The sequence below is a fragment of the Wallemia mellicola genome (genome assembly GCF_000263375.1).
Source record: "Wallemia mellicola CBS 633.66 unplaced genomic scaffold WALSEscaffold_15, whole genome shotgun sequence".
Taxonomy (NCBI): domain Eukaryota; kingdom Fungi; phylum Basidiomycota; class Wallemiomycetes; order Wallemiales; family Wallemiaceae; genus Wallemia; species Wallemia mellicola.
In genome coordinates this window covers 186691-206026 of record NW_006531972.1, presented here as the reverse complement: position 1 = coordinate 206026, position 19336 = coordinate 186691, and the positions used below count along the sequence as shown (strand labels likewise).

Sequence of the window (19336 nt, the reverse complement as noted above, 5' to 3'; positions counted from 1 at the left end):
GTACTTTACTGGATCTGCGTTATGGTTCGATAGTCTAGCATCTTCTACACGAATAATGCAGATCTCTCATAGAAGCATATCCGAATATTGATATTTAATGAACCCTATCATATCAAAGCTAATATAATGTTTATATGGGAAATAACGACTGTATAGGAAGTTTTAAATGACCTATTAGTGGGGTCTGCTAATCGATAAGTGTACATACTATTGATAGCAAACTTGAGATAGCATTGTTGAAATGAAGGAAAATTTTCTATCATATTTCCACGTAATTGCTTCGCGATGTAATGAAATTTGATTTTTCGCTCTTTATTGGCTGGCTGGTGGTAAACAAGTTCATAAATGGTGTTGCATCAGAACGGTATGAAAATTTATGTGGATTGGTTTCGCAGGTACCCAGCATATAGACAATAGATCATTTCGATGCAATAAATAGATTGTAAACCATACATTTCATAGCTTGCTATTACAACTAAAATTACAAAATCTTCTTGCTATTGCTACTTGATATGATAAAATCCAAATAATAACTCAATTTTCCGTAAAAAGATTAAAATGATATAAACAAAGATTAATTGAAGCTGGTAGAGAAATTTTTGAAACCTAGTTTCATCTTGCTCTTCATCAAAGTGTTTATGATCGATAGCGTAGGTAATTTCAAGATGATCAGCGTCATGATTGTTAGACAATGTCCATTCTCTCATTACCTCATCCTCCAATGCACTCAATTCTTCAATTAAATCTGTGTTTCGTTCTATAGCTGCAATCAGTGGTTCAGCTAGATCGAACGACCCTGATAGAACACTAGGATGAAGTTTCTCTGTGCCTCCTGTAACAAATTTAGGTGTGCGTTTGACCGGCATTAAAGCTGTCAACTTCGATGTATAAGGGTTATGCGGTGGTTGCAAACCCCATCTGAAAACCGGCATTGCGAATTGCTCTTTGAGCATTTCCTTATTCAAAGAGATAATTGGATCAAGTTGACCCTATTCAATGATTTAATTCAACTTAAAGTTATAAAACACACCTACAGCCATCCAGATTCTTGTCAAGTCTGCCAATTCCCTCACAGAGTATGATCCACCAATGTCACCACTGCTGCCTGTAAACCAAACTTGTTTGCACTTCTGACCCTTCTCTCTGCCGGTGTTTGAGAGTTCAAGACGTAGATCTCGCAGATTGGATCTATTCTCGTTGAGTGCGAGTGCATGGTAACAATGTTCGATACGATGTCCAAGAAGAGCGTCCTTAAGCGAATAAATAAACTTTGTAAGAAAATTATATGTTTTGCGCTTACCGGTAACCCAAAACAATATTCTGGTTTATTAATAATACTCGAAACTCGCGAGCCTATGCTGATAAAATTGTCAAATACGCGACGACTCTCCTTGATTACCCACATTGGTAGTTTATATGAAGACTGAACCGTGCAGTCGAATAATCCGAGGCATCTAACTATGAATAAGTGTAAAAGCAGCATAAGTCCACTCACTTGACAATAAATTGTTGGTCTTTATGACGCGTATTATCAGGTGAAGAAAGCAACCATGGTTTTAAAACATTATTGGCTTCATCAACTCGTGTTCCTCCGTTCTTGCGATCAATGTATGCTTTGAGTATCACAAAGAACTGTCTGACATCATCACGAGGTAGAACTCCAACATCATTGAGTATAGCTGCCAATATACGAGCCATATAAGCACCTTTACTAAACCCAAAGATGAAAATCTCATCGCCTTCGCTGTAATTCATTGAAATGAACGAATAGAGTTCAAAAAGGAGATTAGCGAAGCCCTGATAAGCTACGCCAAGTATCTGTGAGACTAAGCTATTGCTGAAATGTGCGGTTGTATGATGAGCGTATTGCATCGTAGCTGGGCGCGTTCTCTTATCAACCTGTGTAATCAGTGAGCTCATAACAAGTAAGGACCTCAAACGTACACTTTCAATAGACCTAAGTAAGTGTAGAATATTTGAATCAACGCCAACTCTATCTGTGCTATCTTCCCATGCGCCATCGACGCAGACTATCAATCTACGCATATCTGAAGTTAATGTAGTGTGAAGCGAAGAGTGAAATATTTAATAAAGGAGGTGAAAGTGATAGGCTGATTGTAGGATACCCAATATGGAAATGGTACTGATCATCTACGCGTTTCTGTAAGACGGTTTTGTAAACTGTTGTCGTTATATGATTTTAGGTGTAAAAATATTGTGTGTGTTTATATATTGTAAATAACTAACTATCGAGCTATTAAACCATCTGTCTAATCATCTTCTCTTACTCTATGAGAGAAGAGATAGACTATACACAGACTGAATAGAACGGGAGTCTACAATAGAATAGTATAATAGTAGCATATTACGGTGGTGTACAATAAATCCTCGTACAATCTAATCACCAGCTGAGTATCTAGCTGCGAATTAAAGAAGACAATGGAATAATAAAATAAAATAACAGAATTGAATAAAATATGGCGTACTATTTATTTATTTATTAATATTTATTTATTTATCTTAGAATTGAAAATGTGATGACCTTCTCTCTAAAAACTTGCTCCTCTCAACCCACCTCTTGCTCAGCGACCGTCTTGATCAAGGTGAGAAGAAAAGACAGACTAAATAAACGTATCTAATTTTACGTTATAGAATGCCTGGTGTTAGCCGTCAACACAAGTTCTCAGAGTATTTAGGTGTGTACTAGCAAAGTCGAAAATATACATAGACTAACACTCCACAGTCGTTGGACGTAGACTTCCGACTGAAGTTGATCCAACTCCTAAGCTCTACAGAATGAGAATCTTTGCACCAAACGAGGTCGTCGCCAAGTCACGTTTCTGGTACTTCGTTGGTCAATACAGAAAGATGAAGAAGGGTACCGGTGAAATCGTCTCTGTTAACGTTATCAGCGAGAAGAAGCCACTCAAGCCAAAGAACTTCGGTATTTGGTTGAGATACGACTCACGTTCAGGTATTCACAACATGTACAAGGAATTCCGTGAATTATCACGTGTCGACGCCGTACACGCTCTCTACCAAGACATGGCTGCTAGACACAGAGCTCGTTTCCGCTCTGTTCAAATTCTCCGTGTTGCTGAGATCGAGAAGACTGAGGATGTCCGTAGACCGTATGTGGAGAATTTTTTACAATACCATTTCTTAACATATTTTACAGATACATCCGTCAACTCCTCCAAAAGAACCTCAAGTTCCCACTCGCTCACAACAGAAACAAAAACTTCAGAAGCGAATTCCAAGCCAAGCGTCCATCAACCTTCGCTTAAGCTCGGTATCACTAGGCTCGGCATGCCCTTTGGCAGAACTTGTGAACTGGTTTTTACTATTTCGAATCAATTGGTTTACAGGATTTTTTTTTTAGTCTGCACTCGTCTGTCATTTCTGGTAGTGTGAAATTGAGTGATTTTGAGTGATAACATTAATTAATTATCTAATTATGCATTTGTCTTCTTTATTGTCACTAGAATGTCTATTGATTGATTCGCCATTTAAGTGAACGTACGATAAGAAATACGTGATGTACAGTTAAACTGATATTTGAGAATGCATAAGTATTTACATTATACTAATACTACAATAACTATTCTCCTTAATGATACTTGATTAATAAATCTAACTTCAAATATTGCATTTGTAGATGTTTCATTGAAACGGATACACATAGAAACCACAATAGGTGTATTATTTTGCTATTTCTATTGATCCGAGAAATTTAAATTATTCAATTTACTTTGACATATACAATTATTCGTGAGAGTATATAAGGCTTGTAGCTGTGTTTTCCAAGTCTAACAACTCCCAAAGTACCCTCTAAATTGCACTAAAAAACACAGCTTTTATAATTATAAAAACTCAAAAAATACTATTTTGTAATTATTTTGATTAATTTTTGACATCACCGACCTCGATTGAAAATTTTCAAACACTACGTTTCTTTGATCAAAGATAATGCATTAATATGGTATTACAACAAAAGTCAAGTAAATGAAAAGCAAAAAGGTCTTCAAGGAATACACCTCCTGTGTTCATCTCAAGAAATCCCTCATGAATGCCATTTAAACCACTCTTTTAGAAACTGACTAGTCAGTTTAGGAGTACGAACTTGAGTATCGAAATCTACGTGTGTGATACCGAATCTAGAGCTATATCCACTTGCCCATTCGAGATTATCTGTTATAGCCCAAGCGAAATAGGATCTAATATCGGCACCCCTATGTATAGCTCTCAACATAGCATTGAGGTAGCCGTCGTGGTAGTTTACTCTATCATAATCTTGTACTAGTTCATTGAGTGGTTTACTATTTTCATCCTTTGCAGAGAATCCATTCTCTGTTATATATATTGGATAATGATAGTTATCCCATAAGTATACCAAAAGCTTTTCAAAGCCCCAAGGTGTGTCCCATAACCAACTTTCGTTTGATTCTCCTCCAACGGCCGTACCATTTGGGAACCAAAAGCTGGTATAGGTATAACCAGTTGATGGGTTATCAGTAGCATTACCATATGCTACGCTAGAAGTGTATGCGTTCATACCCATAAAGTCAGCACTATGAGCGATATATTTTGATTCTTCTGGTGTGAAATATGATAAATATTCTGAATTACGTTCGTGAAGGGATCTTGGATAGTCTCCATTTTTGTATATAGGATCAGCGTAAAGTCCCCATTGGAAATCCATCATAACTTGTGCTGCTTCTCTCGCTTTAGGAGAGTTATCAGCCGGTTCGAACCAATTTCCGTTCAATGTTATTCCAATTTCACCATGTTGGTGCGATGCAAATTCATTTTTGTAAACATGATATGCTCTTGCGTGTGCCATGATTTGGTTTTTAGCTACTTTATAAGATTCTGTAAGATCCGTATGTCCTGGTGCGAAAATACCGACAATCTGAGTATTGTTAGATATATTCATCAATTATATATATACTCACATATGCCTCAGCTGATATTGTCAGTGGCTCATTTATTGTTATCCAGTGTTTGACTCTATCACCGAAATTTTCAAACAAGACACGGGCGTATCTTTCATAATCGTCTACTATCTGTTCTGATAGCCAGCTACCGTATTTATCCTCTAATGCTTGAGGAGCATCCCAGTGATAGATGGTAACAAATGGAGTGAGACCCTGCCCGATAATCTCATTTATAAGTCTGTTATAATAGGCAAGCCCTTCATGGTTTACAGGCGAGTTCTTACCCCCGCGTGGTATCACTCTAGGCCAAGATATTGAGAATCTGTATGCAGTTGCACCATATCTGATACAGGTGAGCAAGATAATAAATAATAAAGAAACCACTAACGATTTAAGTAAAGCTATATCCTCTGCATATCTGTGATAGCTATCTGAAGCTGGTTCACCTGTTGCACCATCGGCAGAGTGCTTTCCGTCCGCGAAGAATTTGTCCCTGATATATGTGAATATGGATTAATATAAGTAGTTTATAGATTACCAAATTGAAGGACCTCTTCCGCCGCCTTTCTAGGGCAGTCTGAGTATGATGATGTAGTTTACTGCGTGATAGACCCACGGTATTTCCTTCAACTATGAGGAACTATGAGTATTTATATACACTGTAGTATATAAGACATACTTTGATAAGCTGCACTGGCTGCTCCCCAGTGGAAACCTTGCGGTAGTTTCTCTGCTGTTTGGAGTTAGAGTGTGTACATCGAGGAATAGCAGACAAACGAGCTCTGTTTTGGAGAATAGACGTGCCAGAAGCTAGAGCTGATACCAGCAAACAAACAATACCAGCAAGTTTCATCAAAGAAGATGATAGTAGCTTATCAAAAGCGCTCGCTCTTGCTCACGAAAGGGCACAAAAGATATGAAAGATGGGTGCTTTAATATTTGTAAATCGACGGTACAAAAAAAGCCATAAGTGGAGTAGCCAAATCTTAGCTTATACCTAAAAAATTTTATCAGAAAAAGTGCGGGGAGTAGAAGTTGCGAACATACCTTGAAAGCACGTGACTTACGTCTACCACGAGCGTTCTCGAACTTTCTGCCCTTTGAGATGGTGTATGGCTTCTTGTGCTTGTGTGGACCGAAACCGAAGTGACGGTTAGCCTCACGAGCGGTCTTCTTACCACGGAGAAGGACGACGTTTGAGCCAGTTGGAGCTCTAAGGGCGAGCTGGTCAAGGGTGAGGCATTCACCACCTGCGGCTTCAATACGAGCGCGTGCAGTCTTTGTGAATCTGAGTGCAGCGATGCTCATCTTTGGAACTTCCAAGAGGCGGTTGTCGTCAGTGACAGGGCCAACGTTGACGATGGTAGCACCTTGCTTGGCTTGAGGGTAGTTCTTAGAGAGGTAGGCCAACTTTGAGATTGAAAGTGGTGGCTTGTTCATCTTAGACATAAACAAACGTCTGAGAACGACCTTGTTGAATTGGCTGTCTGTACGACGAGCGAGGAAGCGGAAGAGACGGACCAACAAGAGGAGGTATGGATCCTCACTCTTTGGGGCAGTACGCTTGCCCGTCTTTACGTGGTGACGGCGAATATCTACACCCACTGTAGAATATTAGCGCTATGTCTCTAGAATATATTTTTCTCACTCTTCCTAGTTAATTTGGCAAGGCAAGGAAGGAAGTTCTCAGATTTGCAGACAAGGTCCAAGATAAAAAATTATTTTATTTAACAAAATAAGAAATAATAAATAAATTTTATTCTTATTTATCTATTTTCATAGACTAGAGACTCGCTTATTAACTCAACTGCTTAGCTAACTCCTACAGCTCAGACTGTCACTATGGCTAAACGCATATCAGAGAATAGCAACCAGCTTATAAGCAAACGCGTAAAATCATCTGATCTTGAAGATAAGCTCGGTTTGAACAGCCCAAACACTCAACAACTAGCTCTCTCACAGAAGAAGGACAGCGATAACCAACTCATCAGAAGCGTCCAACGAACTTCTAAACTCGCTGCGCCTATAATAAAGCTAGAAGGCTGTCACACAGACGAGATAACCGCCGTTAAATTCGACCTCACTGGAAACTTCCTCGTCGCCGTATCCACTGATAGATCTATCTCACTCTGGAAAACATATACGAACGAGAACTTCGGCTATATCCCTTTCGCACACAAGCAAGCTATCACTAGTTTAGCTTTATCACGCACTTCCCCTTCAAACCCCGCTATCATCACCGCTTCAGCTGATAACACAATCGCCGTATGGGATTCCTTCTCCGGAAAGTTAATCAGGCGGTTGAGGGAACACACTGACATCGTTAATGCTATTAGTCTTTCGAAGAATCCTTCCCATGAATTGCTGGCGAGTGCAGGTGATGACAACAAAATCTGTATTTGGGATTACAGTGAATCGAAACATCCACTCCATGTGATAAACTGGAATGCCCCAGTTATTAGTATTGAATGGTCAGATGATGAGTCAACAATCTTCATTGGTGGCCTTGACAATGAGATACACGCATACGATCTCAAAACACACTCCAAGTTGTATTCCTTGAGAGGTCACTCTGATACTGTCACTTTCCTCAGATTATCACCTACTGGTCAATACCTCCTCTCTTGTTCAAATGATTCTACAGTTAGGATATGGGATGTCAGGCCGTTTACGAATGATCCTTCGAGAATTCATAGAGTACTTCATGGTACAGTTTCATCATTTGAAGGTGTATACACTCAACCCGCATGGACACAAGATGCTGCTCGCGTAGCAGTCGGTAGTGCAGACAGAACTGTCACTGTATGGGACGTTGAAACCGGTAATATTCTTTACAAAGTGGGTTCTTTCGCTCTTTCCAAATTCTACTAACAAAGTCCTTAGTTGCCTGGTCACACTGGCACAGTCAACGCAGTAGACATCCATCCAAGCGAACCTATTATAGTCTCAAGCGGCAAAGACGCAAAAATGTACCTTGGTGAATTAATGGAAAGCCTTTAATGATTTTGTAATTTATAAATCCGCATCTTATTTTATAAACGTGTGCATCTACAAGAATATTCCCACAAAGTGAGATAACATGATAGTTTAATTCAAAGTAGAACACGACGCGGTTTATTTTTCTGGCATTTTTTCGCGTTAATTCTTCGCCTTGCTTTTTCTTAATGTACAAAATTGTTTTCACATTCAGTTTTGATGTAGCAAATTTTGACCACTTCAAATACTTTCTTCACATACAGCTTGATCATCCTTGGATATATATTTTTTTTTGAATATGTATAACTTGATTACTTGAAAGAAAACAGGGGAAATGTTCTTATAATATTTTGCAATTTTTTAGGATAGATTCAATTTAGAGCTAAAGAGGTTAGTAGAAAAGCAGATTTTCATTACCTTCCTTAATCACGAACTGGTGATGGTGAGTAACGTCTTGGTGGTGGTGAGCGACTGTAGCGTCTTGGAGGAGGAGAGCGCCTTGGTGGAGGTGAACGTCTACCATAGCCACCACGTGGTGGTGGGGATCTTGAGCGTGGTCTACCACTGTATCTTGGTGGAGGTGGGCTATAATCACGGTAAGAGCGTCTTGGTGGTGGTGAGCGACTGTAGCGTCTCCTTGGTGGTGGGCTACGTCTGGATGATCTCCAATCGTCACGGTCACGACGTGGAGGACCACGGTAGCGATCACGTGGTGGGCCGCGGCTATCATAACGACGCTCGTCGAAGCCTATGAAAATTTTTAGTTTCTCTACCACTCACTGAGACATTAAACTTACGCTTTACACCCATGTATTGACCTGGTGTTGGGCTGTGTGGGCGCTTAGTAGCAGAGAAATCAACTCTGATTCTTCTACCGTGGATATCGATACCGTTGAGAGCCTCAATGCATTTCTCTGCATCGTCGATGGTAGCCATCTTAATGAAACCGAATCCACGTGAGCGCTCAGAGCGTTGATCGTATACGATAGTAACTTTTTCAACTTTACCGAATCTGTTGAACTCATCCTCTAAATCGATCTCACGAGTTCTAATGGATAATCCGAATACACCGAGAGTTTCGTTAGGCTCTGGTGGGTTCTCATTGCGGCGCTTTGGAACAGGTGGTGATCTTCTTGGTGGTGGTGGTGAACGGGATAACGGACGAGGAGAGTATCTCTCAGCTGGAGGTGGTGAACGTGAGAGTGGACGTCCACGTACTTCGTCATCGACATTCTCTGATTGTGGTGGAGCGTCTGCGAAGTCATTAGTGGCTTCTGGTTCACCCCAGCCAGCTTCCTCGTTGAATTCTTGATCTGCCATAGTGATCGTATGGAATGAAGGTTGAAGATGTAATTTTTTTAATAAAAGAACATAATTTATTATTAAAATATCGTTATTTCATAGTTCCTTTTATTATTTATTTATTTAATTATTCTTCTTTATGCGTTGTACAGCTGCACTACTTCAGAGATGCCGAAATGGGAGACCCTCAAGAAGAGTGATTAGGTGATTTATTATATTTTACAGTAGATATATACTATCGGCTAAGAGCTAGATCGCTCATCGCTCATCTCCACTTTCCCGTTCTTGCGTTATAACTACCATCATCCGGTTTTGGGAGTTGATAATAACTACTTAGAAATATACGAAATCTACAATGCCGTGAGTCTATATGCTATCTATTCTGTCTAAACTTACTCTTCATCTCCAGGTACGTTACTTGCTTGCTTACTTCACATCTTCTCACCATTCAACAGCTTTGGAACGCCTCCAAATAATTTAGATGAAACAGGATTCTCTATCTATGCCATGTTTGACTTTGACGCTGAAGTTGGCGATGAGATTAGCTTCAAATGTGGTCAACAGATTAGAGTTCTGGAAACTGACAAGGAATATTCAGATGGCTGGTGAGTTGAGAGCACATGCACTCTACATACCCTAATGTAAAACCAGGTGGGTCGGTGTAAACGAAGATGGCAAAGAAGGTCTCTTCCCAGAATCATACACATCCTGGGCAAGACCTATAGCACCAGGTATAGCTCCAATTAGTGCTGCAACCGGCGAAACAAAAGTAGGAAAGCAATCGCAACCAGGAAATACACCTTCGAATACTCCGAAAGATGATATGAAAGCTACAATGACGGAAATACAAGACGCAATAAATGAGTTCAACGTGGACGACCCTCACAAAGGATCGAACAACTCCTTAAATGATGACAGTCAAGACAAACAGCTCCTCGCACCTATTGTTGAACAAACGAATTCTAAGACGTCATCCCAAATTACAGTGTCGACTGATGACAACACAGATGATGACGATGATGAGGTGAATGCAAAAGCACGCTCTCTTCTCGCAAAGAAGAATGCTCAAGCTAATGGATCAAATAATGCACCAACTAGCTTAGAATTCGGCGAGGATAGTGATGAAGATACGACACCTCACACTGCAACAGCACCAAGAAATGAACTACTAGTACCTTCCAAAGATCCTGCGGAGGTCATTCCAGAATCTCCACTTGATGCTATGATGCCCCGCCAACCAGTTCAAAGTAAACCATCTGGTTTAAAGAATACTTACACACCTACTGGTGAGGTCGATGATAAACAGGATTTCAAAAAGCCCTCGATACCATCGTCGTATCCACTCAATGCTCATGATCCTACGCCAACTATCAAACCAATTGAGAATAACCCACGTGATTCGGGATCTGCACAGTGGGATAACAAACGTGAGAAACATGATTCAAGGGATTACAAACATGATTCGAGAGATTACAAGCATGACTCAAACTCTACACAAAAAGCTAGCAAACCAATTTCTCATTCATCACTTCCACCTGTCAACACCGCGATTGCAAATACACAACGCGCATCACAAGAGACTTCAAAATCAAGTAATTCACGCAATTCATATGAAAATGTTGAACAATGGTCTGTTGAAAGAGTCATAGAATGGGCCGTAAGTAAGGGCTTCGACACTTCAATTAAGGATAAACTCAGAGAACACGAAATCTCGGGTGACGTCCTCATCGAAATGGATGCCGCATCTTTGAAGGAAATTGACATCATCGCATTTGGAAAGAGAGTTAAGATAGCCAATGCAATTAAGGAATTACGCAGCCAGGCTGGTCTTGATGTCCAACACTCGCAACCACAGTCAGCATCCACCGGCAGACCAGGTAGTGAAACATCATCAATGCGGAACGCAAGTGGAGGCAATTACACAACATCCGTAGCTTCACCAGTTGATCTGAATGAGGACATGCCATCACGTCCAACATCCTTCGCTCAAAGAACAGGATCTGGTCTGCTTTCACATAAGAATTCAGGAGTTTTGGAGCAAACACCTGAAGAACCAGAACGTGAGCATGATCAAGTAATAGCTGTACCAGAAAAGGTACCAAATCAAACGGATTCTCCAAAAGCTGGATCAGCTACTGCATCGCTCAAGCGTGCGTTCAGTGGATCGACGACACACTCGCCAGTTATGCATTCACCGCGCTCATCTGCTGCTAAAAAACACACCTCTGATACTTCAGCATTTTTCGGCGTAGGATCGAAAGGCAACCCTCGTAAACCAGCTCCTCGTTACTCTGGTGCCTCCAATGATACAAACTCACCTGAAGAGAAATCCCGCAAACCATTCTCAGCATCTCGTTTGTTAGGTTCAAAGAGATCAATTAGGAATATGAATGGCAGTGGTGCCTCCACTCGTTCAAGTTTATCTCCACAGACTGCTCAAAATGATTCGCAATTCGTTGATACTATTTCAATTTCATCCGATAAAAGAAGGTCAGTTGTTGATATCACGAACTTCCAAGAACGTGAAGGTACAGCTCTCCAAAAGATTGGCAGATGCGATTGTAAAGGATGGATGAAGAAACGCGGTGATAGATATGGATGGAAGATGCGTTACTTTGTTCTCAAGGGATCTCAATTATTCTACCTTAAGAACGAAAATGACAAACAACTTAAAGGATTCATACAACTTAATGGATTTAGAGTTATGAATGATGAGTCCAACTCTTCACGTAATAACTTTGCGTTCAAGATCGTGCATGAAAGTGAAAAAGACGTCCATTATTTCGCATCTGAAGAGAAATCAGTATCACGCGAATGGATGAATGCCCTCATGAAGGCATCCATCGTTAGAGATGTCCACGGTACGTAGTTTATAAATAAAAATTGCTTTTCTAACAAAACCTCAGCACCCGTAGTTTCCAGTTGCACTATTCCTACTATCCCACTTGACCAAGCACAGACTATGTTCCCACCACCAAGGCCACCATCACCTGGCTCAAGGGAGAGAGTACAGAGGGCTAATGTACGTGACAATCCTGATAGTCTCTCACCAGAGGATGCAAGGGTTTTGATGGCTGGCGCACCTGATACACCTAATGATAAAAGAAGAATGACGACCAGCTCATTTGGTAATCTCTCAAGCAGCTTCGGTAATGATGATCGAGAGAAAGATTTCTAGATAATTTTAGCGCTCAGATTTGCAGACAAACAAGCCTCACATTGGATATTGTTTATAATTATCATTTTTACAATTTTTTTTGCTTTATTGGCAAATATGTCAACCACGCTCATTTTTTTCACAGTAATTACAACATCTGTATTAGATAATTCTTCTATACCCGGTAGTTCCCCTATCGATTTGTTCAATACTTAATTACTTTATTTCTCATACATAATTAGCTCTTGTTTATGATGTAACTTAAGATTTCTCTGCTTTGAGTAGGAAGAGGGGTAGATAATGTATGCTGATGTTAATATTTATACTTGTCATTAAAATGTTTATTATTGTCGATGCAATTGAAATTAAAAAGTCACCCGAAGGAACAGTATTACATACAAAATTGTTAATCCTCAATGTGAATCAGCGTTTCGACTCACGCTTCCCTTGGACGAAAAGTGAAACTTTTCATCTTCCAGCTAAAAAAAACCTACATTAACATCAGCCGCAAAACACTATAGTGATACTTTCTGGATTTCTACTGCGTATTAGCGCCGAATTTCTTGTCTCGAGGAGAGGTCCAAGAGTATTATAATATTTTAGCCAAATGGTCGAACGAACACTGACTACGATCTGTATAGGACTTTCACAAAGGCTTCAAGCATTTGAATGAGAGATGAGCTACTTTCAGAAAATCGGATGTTGCGGTTGCAACTGAGTAATCTGTTTATTTGAAATCATGGCGGCAGATAAAACGAAAAGAAAGCCAATAATGTCACAGATGAGAGTATAACTGAGCAAAACCTTTATTTATTCAAATTCAACATTCAGACATATTTCAATTGATGAAATTGGTTTGGAAAATCTTCGCTCAGAAGTCATAGGTGAAACAGGTTCATAAGAAAATTAACGTTGGATACCATGGCGTGCATTCCACGTAGTGTCATTGATGTATCCGCGTTGAGCTGTACATGGTTAGCAAAATGATATCTTCTCATGATACTCACGAGTAGGCATGATATTCAAAGCATTTATTGAGACTTTCAGGGAGGTACTAAGCATTGATATCGCGCCTTCAGCAACCTCATCAGCCGTAAGTTGTCTGTCATGTTCGTCAATGACGGCCTTATAACTAAAATCGAAACTCACTCAAAGCCAGAGAAGAAATCATCGTAGAGTTTCTTGTCATATCCGACACGCTGTTCATGGAAATGCGTCTCAACACAACCTGGTCTGATTACCAGAACCTTTATGTCCGTTCCGGTTAACTCATGTCTCAATACATTTGAGAATCCCTCCAAGGAAGTCTTCGACGCATGGTATGTCGCCTCACCTGGGAACGTAGGTGCGTTGAGACCGGTAATTGAGCTAACATTGAGTATTGTACCGCTATTATTCTTAATCATTGATCCGTTAAGTACTGCATGAGTTGCCCAATACACACCCATCACGTTTACGTCATTCACTGTTTGAATTTCCTCTAAACTTTGCTCGTGGAAACGTCTTGGTGCACCTAAAGCCAGTCCAGCATTGTTTATAAGTATGTCAATCTTTCCAAATGCAGCTATACACTCATCGACGGCTTTCTTGACTTTATCATACTGTGTAACATCACCATCTTGTGAAAATGCTACTTGAGCTTTTTTTTCGGAATTTTGAAGTTTTATTTCTTCAGCAAGGCTTTTTAGCTTGTCTGTTGATCTAGCAAAGAGGTAGACATCTGCACCAGCTACTACTAATTGCTTTGCTAGAGCCGCACCAATACCAGAGGATGCTCCAGTTATAAACACTGATTTACCTACTAATGACATCTTGATGGTTGTATTTCAAACAATAATAACTTCCACAGCGACGTCATATAGATAATACCGGTGTATATTGCCGTGAACGGTAAAACTCACCGAGGGGTTTCTAGAGGAAGAGGTAAGCCAGGAAAATAGACAAAAGTATATGCGTATAATTAAAGTCATTCAGGATATACATTCTTCTTCACATCACACCATTATGCCGAAAGCGAGCAAGATGAAAACTCGAGCAGTGTGTATGCAATACTTGCCACGTTAAAATCTAACCTGATATGTTCAAGTGTGACGGCTGTCGACGTAAGAAAGTGAAGTGCGATGGTATCTATCCTGATAAGTGTTCAATATGTAAGCATATAGAGTGTACATATGAAAGCACAGAACCGAAAAAGTATTACAATATAAATTACGTCAATAAACTCGAACAAGAGGTGGGTGTACAACGTACTCAACCAATCCAACACTCAATTTCTTACAGTTGGCTCAATTGAGGAATATTACAAACAATAACACTCCAAGCACATCCAGTAATGTTCAATACTATTCACCAATCGAGACAATACCCAGCAATGATTGGGAAGACTTACAAGATGATCAAGTCGCGAAGGACATAGACGGATTGTATATTCCCGGTGATATGAGTGGAAAGCGATATTACGGGAAGGCCTCAATGAGGGGCTTATTTGAGCGTGTCTTCTTGTACACAAATCTTGATCCCCCAGACATTGTTAAAAGGGAAGAGACCAGAGTTTTGGGTAGAAGATTGGATAGAAGAGCTAAACAGAAGTCATTCCAGTGACAGTCTATACACACAGGATGAGAATATGATAAACCATCTCATTGACATTTACTTTAATAGGGTCAATCGAACACTACCTTTGCTTGATGAAACACATTTTAAGAATAGCATTCCTTTTCGACGCTTAGAGGAAGGATTTTCAAGGCTTCTATCCCTCGTATGTGCACTAGGTGCAATGTTTTCGGATGACACACGAGTTCTGGTCCCTGGAAAGGAACATCTGCGATTCTTGGCTGGATTTAGCTTTTATGAGAAAGTAAGACTGAATTTGAGTAAGACTGAATTTGCCTGATTTTACCTTTAAAACAACTTCTTTGGAGGATATTCAGACGCTTATTCTACTACAAGTGTATATACAAAAAGGTGCACAATCGAAAAACACGTGGATGGTACACGGTCTCACACTTCTACTTGTCCAGAATCGAGGTTTGCACTTATCATGGCTTAGTGAACATGAGAATCCAATTGAAAAAGAGTTAGGCAAGCGTGCAACTTGGATGTTGTACATACTAGATAGGGCACACACAGCTTGTTTTGGGAGACCTACTCTAATGAAAGACGATGATATGTATCTTCAATATCCATCAGCTATAAGTCCTAATGAATGCCCTGACAACGATATTAATTTAGTATACATCAAAGAATATCTGAAACTCTGTAAAATCCACGGCGAAGTCATTCAGCAGCTTTATAAATTTAGAAAGTCTAACAGAGGAGAAGATTTGATCGTAACCGTGAATGATATTGCTTCGCTTAATGCAAAATTACATCAATGGTTGAAAGAAGTGCATCCAACTTTTTCTATTCGTAATACAGAAAATGACTCCGATGATACGATTTTTCAATTAAAGAGCAACCTACGCGTCCTCTTTAACAACATACAAGTGAGTGCTGATTGATTTTATTATATCGTTTTTGACATAATCAAAGATATTCATGTATAAGCCATTTCTTCCGCGGCCAGATCACAGCAGTAGCAAATTCCAACTGAAAAGTTTAATGATATGCGCAAATGCAGCGAGATCAGTTATCACGACTTTCGCTAATGTTTATCTCGACAGGAAGATTGCTTATCAATGGAATGATTGCATGACAGACTGGAGCGTGAGTTTATTTATCAGGTTAGCATAACAGGCACTAAAACACACGCAGGTATTTTCTGCGACGATAATTTTAGTACTTAGTTGCTGCGAAAGCAGAATAAATGGTGAACTCTATGAGTCTGATCTCGACTATCTCAAGAAAGGTGCTTTGATATTGAGAAATCAAGAGCATAGGAATCAGTTGTATGCTAGAGCGTTCGATTTACTCATACAAGTTCTAAAAGCATCTGAATTGCTCTCTGATGATACATTTGTAGAAACACAGGAGTCTATTGTGAGTTACGAAGACTTTTCATTAAAGCAATGCTAAACAACTCAAAAGTCGACCGGTAGAACACTCGGCATAAACGTAAAAGACCAACTCGAGCAGAATGACGAGATCGTTGAAGATATGTTAAAGTCCATACGAGGTAATTCAAATGATACTCTCATTGGTTTGAATGATTTTAACCTCCCACCATTAAACGGCATAATTATTGATTCAATATTAAACGGTAGTGCATTCAATTAGATAGAAAATATTTATATATCTATTACAGGGAAATAGATAAGCTTATACATATTTGCTCAGATCTACATTGTCAGAGGCGAGAATATAAGCACCATCAACTACTTCAATGCTACCACTCATATATCCGTTTGTAGCCAAATTGAGTATAACCTTTGAGAGATCCGCTGCATGTCCAGGACGGCCAAATGGGATGTTCCATTTACTCTGATACTCACCTTTATTGTCACCTGGAAGGATTGGACTCATCTCAGATGGGAAGTATCCAAGAGCGAGCTGGTTTACCCTGATACCGAGATGTGGACGAGCGAGTTCTAACGCTAACTGATTTGTGAGAGAAACTGCTCCAGCTTTTGATGCGTTGTATGAGAATTGACCACCTTGGCTGTTCTTAATGATACCAGAAACCGACGTAACGTTAATGACGTTTCCTGATTCACCTCTGTGCTTTTGAGTAGCAGTGAGAAGTGGAATGAAAGCAGCAGTTGTGAAGTAAATAGCAGCTACATTAATAGCATATGGACTTGTCCAATCGTCAAAGCTCTGCTCAAACATTGCTTTTGAAACTGCTTCTGATGAACGATTAGCATCCAAATCAGCCTTCACAGTCGATACACCACTGTTGTTGATAAGCAGATCCACATGATCCTCTCTTTGGCTGATGTATTTGATGATAGCTGACAAAAATTAGCAATAGCTCATAATGCCTTTCTACACACACATTGGATGTCTTCTTTTTTTGTTGAGTCGGCAGCAACAGGGAAGATCCTGTCTGTGTAAGTGGATGCTGTCTCTTGTAGTTTTTCAAAGCGACGACCGGTAATGTCTGACAAATATTTAGCTTCCTCATAATCATAAAGAGACACTCACAAACTCTAGCACCATTTTGAGCTAAGCATGTAGCCATCATCTTTCCTAGGCCACTGCCACCACCAGTAACTAGAATCCGTCAACTCTGCCGGTTAAAAGAAGCAGTTTACTCACCAACTGTAACCCATCCTTCTATGTTGAAGAGAGAAGATGCTTGTAGATTTGATGCCATGTTCGATGTTAATGGAATTAATAATCAGAGCCTCCTTCCATTAAATTTCTCTTAAATATTATGTTTCATCTTAGTCAAGACGGAGACTTCCGATATTCATGAAGAAGGATAGATATTTAATTAGTTTTTATTGGAGAGATCCGCTGCCTTCTTATTTATCAACCGAAATTCATTTTTATGACCAAAGCAATCTTTATCAAACTCATGAACGTGACGTATTAAGCGATGACAAACTCGGAAGTTCCCCGAGAAGTACATAAGCGAGCATATGTATCTTTTTATTACTACTTCGAAAGCCAAAATGTCAGATAGACAACTTTATGACCCAAAGAGAATTGTTGAGCACCCAGAGTTCAAGATTTTGAAGGAGAAGCCAGCCAAAGGTACTGGAAAGAACATTGCACTTTGTTACGATGTCGACCACGTTAACAAGTTCGTTGAGAAGCCACGTTTGGATCCATCACCAGGGCAAGTTGAAGTTAAAGTGAGAGCAACCGGTATTTGTGGAAGTGACGTACACTTTTCACAACATGGACACATCGGCGATATGGTCGTCCGTTCTATTTGTGGATGTGGTCACGAAAGTGCTGGTGAAGTATCTAGAGTTGGTGAAGGTGTAACTGAATGGAAGGTTGGCGATAGAGTCGCCATCGAAGCGGGTATTCCATGTGGACAATGCCACTTCTGCAAGATTGGCCGCTATAACGCTTGTGAAAATGATATTTTCTTTTCCACTCCACCACACTTTGGTACAATGAGCCGCTATCATTTGCATCCGGCCGCTTGGCTTCACAAATTACCAGATAATGTTTCATATGAGGAAGGTGCGCTCTGTGAGCCACTTACAGTTGCAATGGCTGGTATTTACCGTAGTGGCTTACGTTTAGGTGATGGTGTACTCATCGCAGGAGCTGGTCCAATCGGTATGTCGTAAAAATTTGAAGTCTTACCACTTTAACAAACACAACAGGTCTCGTCACCCTTCTTGCCGCCAAGGCCGCCGGTGCTATTCCACTCATCACCGATTTGTCACCATCACGTCTCGAATTCGCAAAGAAGTTAGTACCATCTGTCAAAACCATCTTGATCGAGAAGGGCCAAACACCTCAAGAAGTTGCTGAAAGAGTAAAGAAGGAAGCCGACATGAAGCTCACTTTAGCGTTAGAATGTACAGGTGTTGAAAGCAGTATACACGCCGCAATCTACTCTATGACATTCGGTGGAAAGGTCTTCATCATCGGTGTTGGTAAGAATTTGCAAAGCATTCCCTTCATGCACCTCTCAGCCAACGAAATCGACCTCCAATACCAATACAGATATGCAAATCAATATCCCAGATCAATTAGATGTGTAGCAGACGGAATGATTGACCTCAAGCCACTAGTCACCCATAGATTTGATTTAGAGGATGCTATGGACGCTTTTAATACCGCAGCGGATCCAAGAAGCGGTGCGATTAAGGTTCAAGTACATGATTAAGGATAAATATAGATTGTTGTACATTTATAAATTTTTCATTGATTTCGTAAAACAGAAATCTTTTAACTGAATATGTCTGAAATGACTTGGATAATAATCGTAAAGTGTATAAGGCTTTACATGCTCGGTATTTTTAAATTTTTATATATGTCCGTTGGATTTTAAAATTATCCTTTGTCATCTTTAGAAACTTCAATTTAAGATAAGCTATCAATATAGATTGGGTTAATA

General features: G+C 39.9%; 11 protein-coding genes across 11 annotated transcripts; 5 read left to right on the top strand and 6 right to left on the bottom strand.

The window, feature by feature from the left end:
* Positions 1-350: 350 nt before the first annotated feature.
* Positions 351-2059, bottom strand: WALSEDRAFT_60835 (hypothetical protein). Its single transcript, XM_006959228.1, has 6 exons — positions 1945-2059; positions 1496-1899; positions 1404-1454; positions 1301-1358; positions 1035-1250; positions 351-989 (listed from the first exon to the last, which is right to left on the bottom strand). Exons 1-6 carry the CDS (start codon positions 2044-2046, stop codon positions 504-506), a joined length of 1317 nt encoding a protein of 438 aa, XP_006959290.1. The 5' UTR covers positions 2047-2059; the 3' UTR covers positions 351-503.
* A 594-nt stretch (positions 2060-2653) lies between these two features.
* Positions 2654-3287, top strand: WALSEDRAFT_51990 (ribosomal L18ae protein family; the record flags this gene model as incomplete). The annotated part of the gene is made up of 3 exons (XM_006959227.1): positions 2654-2696; positions 2744-3131; positions 3179-3287. 3 exons carry the CDS (start codon positions 2654-2656, stop codon positions 3285-3287), a joined length of 540 nt encoding a protein of 179 aa, XP_006959289.1.
* A 668-nt stretch (positions 3288-3955) lies between these two features.
* WALSEDRAFT_47258 (glycoside hydrolase) lies at positions 3956-5680 on the bottom strand. The gene is made up of 5 exons (XM_006959226.1): positions 5596-5680; positions 5476-5500; positions 5326-5430; positions 4956-5280; positions 3956-4912 (listed from the first exon to the last, which is right to left on the bottom strand). The coding sequence occupies exons 1-5, from the start codon at positions 5612-5614 to the stop codon at positions 4064-4066; spliced, it is 1323 nt and encodes a 440-aa protein (XP_006959288.1). The 5' UTR covers positions 5615-5680; the 3' UTR covers positions 3956-4063.
* Positions 5681-5789: 109 nt separating this feature from the next.
* WALSEDRAFT_20081 (hypothetical protein) lies at positions 5790-6542 on the bottom strand (the record flags this gene model as incomplete). The annotated part of the gene is made up of 1 exon (XM_006959114.1): positions 5790-6542. A coding segment is annotated over one exon (753 nt), but the record flags the coding sequence as incomplete, so codon positions are not given.
* Positions 6543-6676: 134 nt separating this feature from the next.
* Positions 6677-7971, top strand: WALSEDRAFT_60833 (WD40 repeat-like protein). The gene is made up of 2 exons (XM_006959225.1): positions 6677-7775; positions 7821-7971. The coding sequence occupies exons 1-2, from the start codon at positions 6780-6782 to the stop codon at positions 7935-7937; spliced, it is 1113 nt and encodes a 370-aa protein (XP_006959287.1). The 5' UTR covers positions 6677-6779; the 3' UTR covers positions 7938-7971.
* Positions 7972-8235: 264 nt separating this feature from the next.
* Positions 8236-9233, bottom strand: WALSEDRAFT_69673 (RNA-binding domain-containing protein; the record flags this gene model as incomplete). The annotated part of the gene is made up of 2 exons (XM_006959224.1): positions 8236-8661; positions 8711-9233. The coding sequence occupies 2 exons, from the start codon at positions 9231-9233 to the stop codon at positions 8336-8338; spliced, it is 849 nt and encodes a 282-aa protein (XP_006959286.1). The 3' UTR covers positions 8236-8335.
* Positions 9234-9524: 291 nt separating this feature from the next.
* Positions 9525-12500, top strand: WALSEDRAFT_60832 (PH-domain-containing protein). Its single transcript, XM_006959223.1, has 4 exons — positions 9525-9575; positions 9671-9820; positions 9867-12076; positions 12122-12500. Exons 1-4 carry the CDS (start codon positions 9571-9573, stop codon positions 12391-12393), a joined length of 2637 nt encoding a protein of 878 aa, XP_006959285.1. The 5' UTR covers positions 9525-9570; the 3' UTR covers positions 12394-12500.
* Positions 12501-13347: 847 nt separating this feature from the next.
* WALSEDRAFT_20015 (NAD(P)-binding protein) lies at positions 13348-14183 on the bottom strand (the record flags this gene model as incomplete). Its single annotated transcript, XM_006959113.1, has 2 exons — positions 13348-13474; positions 13522-14183. The coding sequence occupies 2 exons, from the start codon at positions 14181-14183 to the stop codon at positions 13348-13350; spliced, it is 789 nt and encodes a 262-aa protein (XP_006959175.1).
* A 182-nt stretch (positions 14184-14365) lies between these two features.
* WALSEDRAFT_58028 (hypothetical protein) lies at positions 14366-16642 on the top strand. Its single transcript, XM_006959222.1, has 8 exons — positions 14366-14409; positions 14459-14605; positions 14653-14969; positions 15034-15229; positions 15294-15857; positions 15904-16077; positions 16126-16350; positions 16399-16642. The coding sequence occupies exons 1-8, from the start codon at positions 14377-14379 to the stop codon at positions 16585-16587; spliced, it is 1845 nt and encodes a 614-aa protein (XP_006959284.1). The 5' UTR covers positions 14366-14376; the 3' UTR covers positions 16588-16642.
* On the top strand, positions 14366-19109 carry WALSEDRAFT_60831 (L-arabinitol 4-dehydrogenase). The gene is made up of 10 exons (XM_006959220.1): positions 14366-14409; positions 14459-14605; positions 14653-15857; positions 15904-16077; positions 16126-16350; positions 16399-17261; positions 17306-17410; positions 17455-17523; positions 17569-18549; positions 18597-19109. The coding sequence occupies exons 9-10, from the start codon at positions 17895-17897 to the stop codon at positions 19103-19105; spliced, it is 1164 nt and encodes a 387-aa protein (XP_006959282.1). The 5' UTR covers positions 14366-14409; positions 14459-14605; positions 14653-15857; positions 15904-16077; positions 16126-16350; positions 16399-17261; positions 17306-17410; positions 17455-17523; positions 17569-17894; the 3' UTR covers positions 19106-19109.
* On the bottom strand, positions 16586-18523 carry WALSEDRAFT_54968 (NAD(P)-binding protein). Its single transcript, XM_006959221.1, has 4 exons — positions 17569-18523; positions 17455-17523; positions 17306-17410; positions 16586-17261 (listed from the first exon to the last, which is right to left on the bottom strand). The coding sequence occupies exons 1-4, from the start codon at positions 17624-17626 to the stop codon at positions 16630-16632; spliced, it is 864 nt and encodes a 287-aa protein (XP_006959283.1). The 5' UTR covers positions 17627-18523; the 3' UTR covers positions 16586-16629.
* Positions 19110-19336: the final 227 nt, after the last annotated feature.

Excerpts from the sequence above, each read along its gene's own strand:
- WALSEDRAFT_60835 (XM_006959228.1), bottom strand. The coding sequence starts at position 2,046 with ATGCGTAGATTGATAGTCTGCGTCGATGGCGCATGGGAAGATAGCACA. Across the intron at positions 1,455-1,495 it reads GACCAACAATTTATTGTCAA|ATGCCTCGGATTATTCGACT; the intron begins GTGAGTGGACTT and ends ATTCATAGTTAG. Across the intron at positions 1,251-1,300 it reads AATATTGTTTTGGGTTACCG|GACGCTCTTCTTGGACATCG; the intron begins GTAAGCGCAAAA and ends TATTCGCTTAAG.
- WALSEDRAFT_47258 (XM_006959226.1), bottom strand. Across the intron at positions 5,281-5,325 it reads GATATAGCTTTACTTAAATC|ATATGGTGCAACTGCATACA; the intron begins GTTAGTGGTTTC and ends CACCTGTATCAG. Across the intron at positions 4,913-4,955 it reads CAATATCAGCTGAGGCATAT|ATTGTCGGTATTTTCGCACC; the intron begins GTGAGTATATAT and ends AACAATACTCAG.
- WALSEDRAFT_60833 (XM_006959225.1), top strand. The coding sequence starts at position 6,780 with ATGGCTAAACGCATATCAGAGAATAGCAACCAGCTTATAAGCAAACGC. Across the intron at positions 7,776-7,820 it reads CCGGTAATATTCTTTACAAA|TTGCCTGGTCACACTGGCAC; the intron begins GTGGGTTCTTTC and ends CAAAGTCCTTAG.
- WALSEDRAFT_60832 (XM_006959223.1), top strand. Across the intron at positions 9,821-9,866 it reads AAGGAATATTCAGATGGCTG|GTGGGTCGGTGTAAACGAAG; the intron begins GTGAGTTGAGAG and ends ATGTAAAACCAG. Across the intron at positions 12,077-12,121 it reads CATCGTTAGAGATGTCCACG|CACCCGTAGTTTCCAGTTGC; the intron begins GTACGTAGTTTA and ends ACAAAACCTCAG.
- WALSEDRAFT_58028 (XM_006959222.1), top strand. The coding sequence starts at position 14,377 with ATGCCGAAAGCGAGCAAGATGAAAACTCGAGCA. Across the intron at positions 14,410-14,458 it reads GCAAGATGAAAACTCGAGCA|TGTGACGGCTGTCGACGTAA; the intron begins GTGTGTATGCAA and ends GATATGTTCAAG. Across the intron at positions 15,230-15,293 it reads GATTTAGCTTTTATGAGAAA|GATATTCAGACGCTTATTCT; the intron begins GTAAGACTGAAT and ends ACTTCTTTGGAG.
- WALSEDRAFT_54968 (XM_006959221.1), bottom strand. The coding sequence starts at position 17,626 with ATGGCATCAAATCTACAAGCATCTTCTCTCTTCAACATAGAAGGATGG. Across the intron at positions 17,524-17,568 it reads AGAAGGATGGGTTACAGTTG|TTACTGGTGGTGGCAGTGGC; the intron begins GTGAGTAAACTG and ends GACGGATTCTAG. Across the intron at positions 17,411-17,454 it reads TCAAAATGGTGCTAGAGTTT|ACATTACCGGTCGTCGCTTT; the intron begins GTGAGTGTCTCT and ends AATATTTGTCAG.
- WALSEDRAFT_60831 (XM_006959220.1), top strand. The coding sequence starts at position 17,895 with ATGTATCTTTTTATTACTACTTCGAAAGCCAAAATGTCAGATAGACAA. Across the intron at positions 18,550-18,596 it reads CGCAGGAGCTGGTCCAATCG|GTCTCGTCACCCTTCTTGCC; the intron begins GTATGTCGTAAA and ends CAAACACAACAG.